This window comes from Oryzias latipes, chromosome 2 (genome assembly GCF_053564925.1).
Source record: "Oryzias latipes strain Hd-rR chromosome 2, Olatipes_Hd-rR_3.1".
NCBI classification, from domain to species: domain Eukaryota; kingdom Metazoa; phylum Chordata; class Actinopteri; order Beloniformes; family Adrianichthyidae; genus Oryzias; species Oryzias latipes.
Genome location: NC_136238.1, coordinates 7,094,250 through 7,105,397, shown reverse-complemented (window position 1 = coordinate 7,105,397; position 11,148 = coordinate 7,094,250). Strand labels below are relative to the sequence as shown.

Sequence of the window (11,148 nt, the reverse complement as noted above, 5' to 3'; positions counted from 1 at the left end):
TATGTGTTTTAATTACAGACATACATTTAAAAGACATATGTAAACATAAAACACTTTGATATTTATTTAGCAGACTCAAAAATAAATAAGAATGCAGTCAGAAATTAAATTTTAATACAAATTTTATTACACTTTGAACAAAATAAGGTCATGTTACGAAGCTTCAGGGGTTCCGTCGGGGATCTGAAAGCATCCCTTCATTTTATTTTGAAAATAAATGATTTGCTGATGACATACTAACGTTCACAGCAAGTTGGTCACAGCATTAATTTAAAAAAAACAAAACAACACCAAATAACACTATATACACAAGTCTAATCAACATTTGGAATCTCAAAATTAATTCACATCTGATGTAAGATTTGGCCACAAAAAAAACTGTTTTAAAAACACTTGACAACAGGGGGGCGTGTGAAGCTGGAGAGCGTACCTGCCTCAAAACACCTTCAGGGTTCAAACCTATGAGGAGAGACGACGGTCCCCTCCCTCTGATGCTAGGACAGAAGAGCATCAATACCTGCAGGTGTGAGGACCATGGCCTGCAGCAGGTCAGACAGAGACACGATGCCCTTGACCACGTCAGCCGTGTCCACCAGAACCAGCCTATGGACCTGAGAGGAGAAGGAAAGCACATTTTTATTATTTAACATTTTTCAAAGCAGATAAATCCCAGGACAACACAGACCTCAGCTTTGACTATGCGGTCTAAAATAGTTTCCAACGTTTCGTGGGGGTAGCACTTTATCACGCCCTCAACGTGACACGTGCGCCTGCGGACGGCTTCCTGCATTGTCATGTCCAGGTTGTTGTAAGTTTTCTGGGCTGCTAGGTTCTGTGGCGGAACCAGAAAGAAAAAAACAAAAATCCCAGATGATCTCAAGAGTTTCAGGAACCTCAGCTCACAAAAGCATCTTCTGCGGTACTCACAATGACGTCAAACCTTGAATAGAGCGCCACCACTTTACCTGAGGGGAGGAAGGAAGCAGACGCACTCAAGCAGCATTCTTCAAAAGCACGTGGACAAAACGGACAACCAGAAGACGACTACCGTGTCCGTCCACGACGGGGAGCGCAGACACCCGCCTTTCAACGAAAATGGAGAGGGCGTCATAAAGGGTGGACGTTTGCTGGACTGTGGCGATGTTGCTGAAGGTTCCGATCCCAAGCTCCTGGATCGGCCTCCGTATGAATCCGGGTCTGGGAAGTTTTTTCCCCTGGAAAAATAACAAAACCCAGTTTAAGTGTAGACTTCACAGTTATTTTAAGGCGTCTCTGCAGTCTTTAGTGGTCGCTTGCAATGCTTGTTTTTTTAAAATTCTTATCATATCAGGTTAATTGCTTCTGCAGACAGAAAAAAAGACAATCCAAAATAAATCCAGAGATGCAGAGTAAAAAAAAAAAAAAAAAGGCTAAATTTGATCTAAATATTCTTGCAAAGCTAAAAAGTAATCAATAGTTTAAAAAATGATCTATTTATATATATATAAACCTTGGAATAAATGCACGATTTGATGAAAATTACTGCAAAAAGCTGAAGCACAATGCTAAAACGTTAAGTGAGCTTAGAAAAGTGTGGTAAAGCTGAGCAATGATGCTATATTAAACACCAAAAGTCCTTTATCGATCCTAAACGAGAGAGAGAGAGAGAGAGACATTTAATTCTGTTATGTTAAACCCACAAACTTAAATCATCAACATAAGCATCGACACTGAACAATGTCAACATAAACATTGAGTAAAATTAACCATAAAAGGTGTTGAGTAAATCCAACGCTTATTTCCACGACCCTGATTACAAACATCACATCTACCAACAAATTGATAGAACCTTAAAAAAAATACCTTCTGGACTGAGAGAAGTCCAGAAGGTATTTTTATATATTTTGAATTTATACATTTTTTTAAACTGATATATGGAGTTTGCATTCTTCAGATCGTCGGATAATAAATTCCACATGTGGTTTTTAAACATATCTTGACCCCGAAAATCATAATTATTAACTTTAGCTTCAAACAAACTCAGTATTTTGGCAGGTACACATTGTATTTTTTAACTTTAAACATAAAGTACTGAGATCAACTAAATCCAAACATTTAAGTAACCTTAATTTTGGAAATATTTGTTTTGTGGATTGATTGTATGGAGAGTGATTTACAATTCTAATTGCTTTTTTTTTTTGCAAAATAAAAATAGGTTTTGTATTTGACTTGTAACTATGCCCCCAGATCTGTCAAATAAGGCATTATGAGAGAAAATATAGAATATAGATTATAGCTGTGTTTAAAATTACTTGACTTTATGGAAAACGGCTAATGATTTGGACAATTTAGAGAGAATGTGTGTTATGTGTGGTTTCCATGATAATTTATGATTCAAAATTACTCCAAGAAATGTTATTTAATAACATCCTCAATTATTAATTCAGAAAAGTTATGCAGTTTTCTATATACAAAATTTAATATACTAGGTTTTATTTATATTTAAGGACAGTTTGTGTCAAACCATTGTTTGATTATGGACAATTATTTTGTTATATCTGCAAGAAGCTTGTCCAGCTTATCTCCTGATAAATACAAAGTAGTGTCGTCAGCATATAAAACACAATTTAACAAATCAGAAACTTTACAAAGGTCGTTTATGTATAAAATAATATAGGACCCAAATAAACATACTGACATCTGTTAATAAGATAACTTTCTAACCAGGAATATGCTATTCCTCTGAAAGCATATTTCTGTAACCTACTAAATAACATAGTGGGATTTAAATGCTTATTGAAGATCAACAGAAACGCGGGAAGAAATATGATCAACCAGCTGCATTATGGGCATTCAAGTAGATCTGCCAGTCCTAAAACCATATTGATCCTCATGCAATAAATTAAACTTATCAATAAAGTTATTCATTCTTTTAACATAAAGTTTTTCTAATATCTCGGAGAAATGAGATGATAGTGAAATTGGTCTGTAATTTGTAAATAAATGGCGATCTCCATTTTTGAAAATTGGAATACATTTTGCTATTTGGAAAACTGCCCTCTTTAAAAGACATGTTAAGTATTTGAGTTAGTGGTTCAACAATGAACTCAATTGTGTTTTCAAATAATGACATATCAATGTCATTTCAATCTTTGGATCTTTTATTTTGAAGTTTTCTTACAATTTCTATTATTTCATTTGTACTAACCTCAGACACAAACATTGAAAACTTGTTTGGTTGGATTTTAAAGTTCTTGCAACTTCTTTATTGGCTCTTTTATTTCCATTGCAAGTTTATTTCCAACATTAGCAAAGTATTCATTTAATTCATTTGCAATAAGCCTTGGGTTTCTAATATGAATATCATCTTTAAAAAAAAAAAATTGGATTCTCTTGTTTTTTATTGATTCTGTTGGCTAATTTGTTTATTACTCTCCAAGTCTCGTGCATGTGTAATTCGTTTTGCTCAATTAAGTTATGATAATGTTTTTTTTATTTATTATATTCACCAATTTATTTGTTTTCATTTTTATATATTTATTTTCTGTTTCTTCGCTTATTACTTTTACAAACTGTCTGAATAGTGCATTTTTTTCTTTTTACAAGCATTTTCAGTACGTTTGTTTATCCAAGGCTTTTCATTATTTTAATTTTTTTTGACTAATTTTAATCATTGGACAGTTTAAATTATAAAGCTCTATGTATCGTTGCAGAAAGGCATCATAAGCTGCATTCACATTTGTAGAAACATAGATTTCTTTCCACGTTTAATTAAATAGAGCCATCCTAAATGAATCAATGTTATCAGGATTGCAACATCTTATAAATGTTTCCTGGGTCTGTGTATCGATTTAAATGTAAAAAAATTAAAAGTTAAACAATGGTCCAAAATTCTAAATTTAATGCTAAACAACTTTAATAAAAAAGAAAGACGGAAAAAGAATCATACATATTTAAAAAGCAGTAATCTAATTCTAAAAATGTTGAAGAGATGCTAGAGACAAACAATGATACATGCCCCGCCCTCACAGCCCCCTCCTCCAAAATGGCGGCTTTGTATCCATAGCAACCATTTTATTTTATGGTCCCCTGAGGGTGGCGAACAGGTCGATGCAACTTTTAGAAGAATTGGCTAAAGTGGAGTTTCGGATTTCCATAGCAACGGAAGTTTTTTGTTAGCCACGCCCACACTCTTGCTATACACATGTTGTATGTTATATTGTTTCATTCAGCGATTCACGTATTTTATTTTAAATCACTTTGAACAAATTGTGGTCATGTTTCTAGGCGACCCTTTAGGGATCACTGTCAAAAATTCATTTCAGCCGGGAACTTGGCGTGTAAAAATCTCGGCGAGATTTTGAGGAAGAATTTTGGCTCAGTCGTAAGAAAGTATTGAAGGAAAACAATCCGGTCCTCGCAGTCCAGGACCGCCGCAGGACAGAATTCATGGTGATTCTAAAGGCGAATTCAGCTTAAACAACAATCAGAAGAGCACTGGAGGATGTAGCAACATCTAAAATGTCAAAATAAAAGCTCAAAATCATGAAAAAGTAAAAATAAAAACATTGGAACGTTTTTAAATCCAAATGGTGATAAAAGATTTAGAAACATTGGTTATCACTGATGTGATTGATTTTTCTTACTTTTTTCCCCTATAGATTAAAAGTTACAAGTGAAATAAAAGTAACTGTTTAAACACCACATATAGGTGGCTCACAAAAATATGGAGGAACTTGAGAATTCTTTTGTGGGTGAGGATGTGCAGGACGTTTCCCGACTCCGGATCGATGACGGGCAGCCGGTGGATTTTGTATCTGAGCAGGGAATAGATGGCATCAAAGAGGCTGCAGCGGCAGAGGAAGAGAAGAAAAAAACAACCATAAAAATGAAACTCGTCATCTGAAGTTGATGCCACGCCCCCTTTGTGCTCACCTGGCCTCTGGGGAGACGCTGACGAGGAACTGACTGGAGTAACACAGGTAGACATCTGGAGGGAACACGAGAAGAGCTCAAATGGATTCAGCACAGACGCTGAGGTCATGTGGTTCACCTGTGCTGCTCATTTACTTTGAAAGGAATCACCTCTCCATGTCTCAATCTTGTGGCTTTCCAGTCCGTACATCTGGACCTTTGGACAGAAAAGATCATATTTAAATAGAAGCTTTCATAGTGTTTTATTCCCAACTAAATCAAATGAAAATTTTCAGGCATTTTTCAAGTAATAGAAGCAAAGAATATTGAAAAAAAAATAAAAGTGGCAGAAACATCTACAAAGATCAAAACCAGGAAATTTGAAGATTTAAAGTAGTAAAATAAATGTCATTGAAGCTAGAGGAGTCAAGAAAAAGGATTCAAATTGGATTTAAAACCACAAAAATGAAAAGTAAATAGTTAAAAATGAGCAACACAAAAACGAATGAATACAAGTCCACCAAGTTAACAAGTCAACTGATCTAAATCACACAATTAATAGACAACAAATAGACAAAAGATGCTAAATAATAATTGCTAAAAACTATAAACAGCTAAAAAAAAAGCTAATAATAAAAGCTTCAAAAGAATGTGAAATAAAATGCATTAATGAAACGAAAGTAAAAGACTTAAAATTTTAAAATTAAAGCAAAGAGAAAAACCTAATGATCAATAAAAATGTTGCAATTAAAAAAAAGCTTAGACAAAAAAAACAACAAATAGGTGTTAAATAATTCTACGAATTCTAAATGAAGTAAAACATCAATGCAATGAAATTCATGATTTATGATAGTCTGGTATTTATAGTTTGGAAAAAACCTCTACTGTGGGAAAAACTAAAAAAAAAGAAGGTCCATATTTATGATTTTCATCCAGACTCACCAAAGGGGATTTGTAATAACAGTGAAGGATGTTGATGAAATCTGTAATGGTCAACATTCCTGCAGCAGCAACATACAAAAAAAAAAAGGTTATAGCTTCAAAATGGGACACAATTGTGTCTTTTGGAAGATAAATCTTACCCACAAATCTTTGCAGCTTGCTGTCCCACAGCGGCGCTGCTCTTAAGCCGTTTGTCACCAAAGCGAAGAAGGCCGTCTTCACCTGAGAGGTGGAGGAAGTCATGGTGAGGTTCTGTTCACAACTCTGTCTCCTAAAGGTGTAAATAAAGTTGGGGTTTTTGTTGGAGGCTGGACTACAAGCCAGGGGATCCTCTGCTCTGATTTGTTAGGATGAGGAGGAAAAGTGAGATCTTTGATTTTTTTTCCTCCACAAATAAAAAGTTAGGAACTTTTCCAGCATGTTCATGTTCCTCCTCAGTCTCAAATGACTGCTTCGTGTCCCAAAAGTTCTCATTTTCCTTCTTTCCTGCACTGAAAGTTAAAGAGTGGAACATCTGGAGGAGCACGCATGACAGCAAAGATTCAGGAGATGTTGAGTGACACTTGAGGAAAAATATCCTTTTTGCCACAGATTATTTTGTCAAATTTAAGGGGAAAACCCATATTTTTCATGGACATAAATGGATTTTTGTGCCAAAAGTTGCTCCCACCTGCAAAGTTGTGTCAAAAATGACGAGTTTACAGCTGACTGGAATGGCGTCGTAGCAGCGGTGGCGTTTCATGAAGTTCATGTAGACGGCGGCATCCTCCTCCTCTTCTTCTGAGAAAAGACCGTCCCGTTAGCCAGGAGACGTCCCATGTGGACAAACGCAGAACGGAGACGTTTACCGTCTGGATCCACGGTCCCGCTCTTCCTGGGCTCCTCTGTGGAAGACGCCTGTGAAGAAAAAAACAAGTGGAAGAGGTTCCTCTAGCTCCAGGCGTTCCTTCAAACCACGGTCCTCCAAAGCGGCTTTTCACCTGAGGGTCGGGCTCCATGAGAAGGCTCCCGTCGAAGCAGCGAGCGCCGCTTTGTTGCGCTCTTCCTCGCAGCAGCTGGGGCTATATTAGGAGCTTCTCAGTGGTATGCATCAGGGTGAGGAAGAGGAGGGGCAGGAAGCTGGCGTTCATTCAAGGGGAGTGACGCTTCTTTTTTTTAATGATCCTAAAACCTGACACCTGCCTCCTTTTTGACCCTGGTTTCTATTAGTCATGGATATTTATGTTATTTCACAAATGGAAAGCAGAACTTTTAATGTGAAAAACTGTGAAGAAAAAAAAGTCAATCTGATGAACGAAAGGCTTTTATTTTTTTACAAACACTGCTGTTTTTACACCGTGTACAAAATCAAAGCTCTGTGCTCTAAAAGTGTCATCGTGATGAAGATAAAATGTTCTAAAACAGCCCCCCTTTTTGGCGCCCCCTGGAGGTGAAGATGAAGGCGAGTAGAACTGTGCAAATTCCAAACCATCAGACCAAAACAAAACAACAACCCAAAAACGCTGAAAGAGTCAGAAACTGAAACCAAATGGCGTGAAGCTAAACGTCTCCGAGGACAGAGTCTGAGGAGCGTCGATCAGTGCAGACAGACCTGTGAAAACGCAGGATGCAGAGAACCCCTTCAGGGGTCCGGACGACCCAAAACTCACCCACAAACCAACTTAAAAAGCAGCGCAACTCCCTCCGACTTTTACCCAAAGGGACGTCTTTCGTACGAGAAGCAGAAACGGGTCGATTCTAGAGCAGCTTTGTGGGTCACAACCGAAACTGAAACCCAGAGCTGGTGAGTCCATGTGTGCCGTTTCAATCGCCGGATGGAGTTTGAACCGGTTCCGACGCTCCTATGCGGGCATGAGCAGAGCCTGGACTTTGCTAACGGACGACTCGCAGTCTGGGAAGCCCGGGTGCAGCGGTGCTGACGGAAACCCCCCCAACCGAGAGTCCAGACGGGCCTGTGGAGGGAGCAGCCGCGTCGGGTCGTTGAAAGGGCCGTGAGGAAGCAGAACGGAACTGTTCTGAAACCCGAAACCGGAGAGAAGCCCGGAGCAGGACTGCCAGCGCTCCGTCTCAGGAAGTCCACGCCACAGACGCACCACCGAAGTCTGCTCGTCCTCCGACGAAGCGCCAAGTTCCCCAAGGGCGCCGGACCGACGGTTCAGACTCTTGTTGGCTAAAAGGCAGCAGGGCGGACGCTGAGACGGGCTCTTCGGGTGAACGGTGGGAGGCGGGAGCAAGCTGATCTCGTCCGGCAGAGGAAGCGGCGGCTGGTGACTTCTGGAGAGGTTGAGCTGGTGCAGCACGGCACTGGTGGCCATGAGAGTCGCCACGCTCGTTAGATACACCAGGCCGAGCATGCAGGACATCTGCAGACAAAGCATGGATGTTGGCTTTTAAAAACACAGCAGAACGCCGCTGCTGTAGCCGCCGGACAAGCCAACGACTTCATCCGTTCTGCCAAGGTGTCTTTTTAATTTATGTGGACGGGTACCGACTTCCAGCACCCACCCCAACCAAATTATCGGCCTCTTACCCCGTGGTCCCACGCCTTTGGAGTGTTGTGAACAGTTGGACAGGTTTTGCTGCCCTGTCCATTAAAGTGAAACTAAGCAGTGATTTTAAATATATTTGACAGACTTCTTGTCCAAAAGAAGGCAGGCAAACACCGGAAAACCTTTCCTGGTGTGACCCGGCTGATGCAGTTGGTGACTCAGCCCCTCCCACTTCCCCAAATATTCAAAGCACGGCTAATTAAAACTAAATACTTTCAAAATTTTTAATTATTTGCATTAAAACACTTTTTAATGCACTTTATTAGCATCTTTTTTATGTTTATGTTCTTTAAAATGGGCCTAATTAATGATCGTTTATGGGATGCTCATCATTTTTAGACAGTTCCAGAGGAATACAGGTGAGCAGATCCTTCGTTCTCACCTTTGTGAATTGCTGATAGATGGCCGTGAGGGTCTGACTCCACACCGTCTGCTCCAGCAGAACACACAGGTCTGTGTAGGTGAACCAGCCGCGCCGCAGTCCCTGCCGCTGCGCAACGCTGCACACCCAAGGAGAAACGTTACCACCGGGCGCCAAGATACGCCAATAGACTCGACAGCAGATCCTCAGACGTCTCACGCTGCATTTTTCAGAGTAGTTTGAAGTTTAGGGGACAAAAAGCTGAACACAAACCTGCTCTCCAGCTGACTCAACACGTCAAAGAAGTCTTTCGGTTCGGTGAAGAGGCTCCACTCCTGGAAAACACGACACCGGCCATGACACCAGGGACTTGAACCTTCATAAAACTGTTTGCATGCGTTTCACTCACAATGGCCTTCAGGAAATTCATCTCCAGGTTATTGATGGTCTCAACGTCCAGCTTGCCAGCTGCTCCCCATTCGTCATTGAAGACCTCCTCTTCCTCTCCTTCATCGTACAGGTATTTGCTGGCAACCATCTAAGCCCAAAGCAACAAACAAGGTTCTAAAAAGAGCAAAAACGGGGGAACTTTTCTTTTTGCTTACAATCTCAAACACATACCATAGAGATCAAGAACAGGTCAGAGGAGGAGATCTTCTGCAGGTATTCAGGGTTTCGATGTCGGAGCCTTTCGATGTAAACCAAAGCCAGCATCATGGCACAGGGCGAGATGCAGGCCTCCCTGGTTCCCAGGAGACACTCGTTTCAAGCACAACACCCACGGGGATTCGTAGATTTCAGATGTTTGACATTCGCTTCAACCAACCTGGCAACATGAGCAGCATATTTCTTCTGGAGCTTTCGAATCGGGCTCGGGGCGGACTTCTGGAAGATTTCAACGGCAATATCTGCAAAAAATAAATAAATAAAAGGCGTCTGACCGGGCCCAAACGACTGACACTATAATCTATTTATATGTAAACGTTATTAAATAAACATCAGTGTACAAATACAGCAAGAGTGCATAAAATATTTATTAAAATGTGATCAACTGTGAGCAACATGTTTTTGTCAATATTTATTTGATGTATTTGATTAGGAACAATGCACATAAATGATCATCATAGCAATCATTTTGTTGTAGTGTTTGGGGTTTTGTGCATCTTTTTTATAATTGCTAATGAGAATGGTGTTTAAAAGTCATTTTTATTCTCTAAAGCAATTATAAAAAAGAACATTAGTAACCACAATGTGTGTAATATTGTGTAAAATTGCTGTTATTGTTGTTATTTACATAGTTTTACAGATGTACATAAAGTTAGGGGAGTTTCACTCGTCTTGATTAAATCACTTAATACAGTTTTTAGTGAAAAGGTTTATCTCTGTTGCTTTTCATTTATAAATTGTTTTGCTATAATTTCAAATTATGACGTAATTCATATTACAAGATGCATACAAAACGATCGCTTTATTTATTAATAAAACTAACTAAAAAGGTGTGACAAAATAGGAAGTGTTACCTGTGACGGGTCCAGACAGGGCATCTAGAGAAACATCTTTGTCCAGACCATAATACAGTCTCTTCCTGACTCTTTCAGTCAGTCTTTCATGTCCAGGAAGAAACTAGAAAAGCAGAAAAAAAAGTTTCATAACGGATTGTTTTTCGGAATATTAGTTGGAGTAAACTCAAAGTAACTGATACTTGACAATAATTACATTTATAGAAGGCCCTTTTTTTGTTTTATTTTGTAAAATAGTAGTTATAACTTTATCAAGGAGAACACATCCGTAAAATCAATAAATAAAGCAAACGCAGGGTCAGGGATGGTCAGTATGATGCTAAACAAACAAGTGACAACTACCGTTAAGCTAACCCTGACAGGAAATAATAATTTCTCCTTATAGCTACAAAATTGTCACTAATTGAATTTAAACGCACGTATAACTTTAAAAAGAATTAAAGTCGTAGTTGATTTTAAGTTGTAACTCGGTTAGAAAGTGTCTGAGTTAGGTAATCTAGCTCATACGATTAGCTAACACAGCTAGCACTGCATTTAGCTTAGCTTAGTACCGTAAACTCTTGGAAGTCCGAAAACTGAAACATGTTTTCGTTAAATAAAGCGTTGAAATCCATGGTCGACTAAAGTTTTGATCATTAGTCCTCAAAAGGCGGTAGAAAAGTACGCTCCACCCGGTTCTGGTCCCGCAAAGCTATAGATCCAAACACGCCCTGACCGGCGGGGACTGCGAGTGACGTCAGAGGCTGCAGTTTGTTTGCCTCCTTTTTTGTCGAAGGAGACTCGCGCTCCACCAGCAGAGGGGGCTGTGCAACGCACCTTCAAAACTGCAAACTTTATGAACAAAACAAACAAGAACAAAAAACAAATTTAGACTGAACTCAAA

At 39.2% G+C, this 11,148-nt stretch overlaps 2 protein-coding genes across 8 annotated transcripts; both read right to left on the bottom strand.

Annotated features, from left to right (window-relative positions):
* Positions 1-104: 104 nt before the first annotated feature.
* Positions 105-7,127, bottom strand: prkag3a (protein kinase, AMP-activated, gamma 3a non-catalytic subunit). Of its 7 annotated transcripts, none has more exons than XM_011485220.4 (12): positions 6,816-7,127; positions 6,684-6,732; positions 6,506-6,615; positions 5,976-6,057; positions 5,836-5,894; positions 5,050-5,110; positions 4,915-4,969; positions 4,700-4,826; positions 1,049-1,214; positions 928-965; positions 686-832; positions 105-611 (listed from the first exon to the last, which is right to left on the bottom strand). In XM_011485220.4, exons 1-12 carry the CDS (start codon positions 6,831-6,833, stop codon positions 495-497), a joined length of 1,029 nt encoding a protein of 342 aa, XP_011483522.1. In that variant the 5' UTR covers positions 6,834-7,127; the 3' UTR covers positions 105-494. The 7 variants fall into 7 exon arrangements, with proteins under 7 accessions (XP_011483522.1, XP_004066767.1, XP_011483526.1 ...); XM_004066719.5 differs by having other exon boundaries at positions 5,065-5,110; XM_011485224.4 differs by having other exon boundaries at positions 6,506-6,612; positions 6,816-6,966.
* cnppd1 (cyclin Pas1/PHO80 domain containing 1) lies at positions 7,123-11,037 on the bottom strand. The gene is made up of 8 exons (XM_004066606.4): positions 10,817-11,037; positions 10,266-10,368; positions 9,572-9,653; positions 9,367-9,487; positions 9,155-9,283; positions 9,019-9,080; positions 8,767-8,884; positions 7,123-8,198 (listed from the first exon to the last, which is right to left on the bottom strand). The coding sequence occupies exons 1-8, from the start codon at positions 10,877-10,879 to the stop codon at positions 7,677-7,679; spliced, it is 1,200 nt and encodes a 399-aa protein (XP_004066654.1). The 5' UTR covers positions 10,880-11,037; the 3' UTR covers positions 7,123-7,676.
* Between the last annotated feature and the right edge of the window lie 111 nt (positions 11,038-11,148).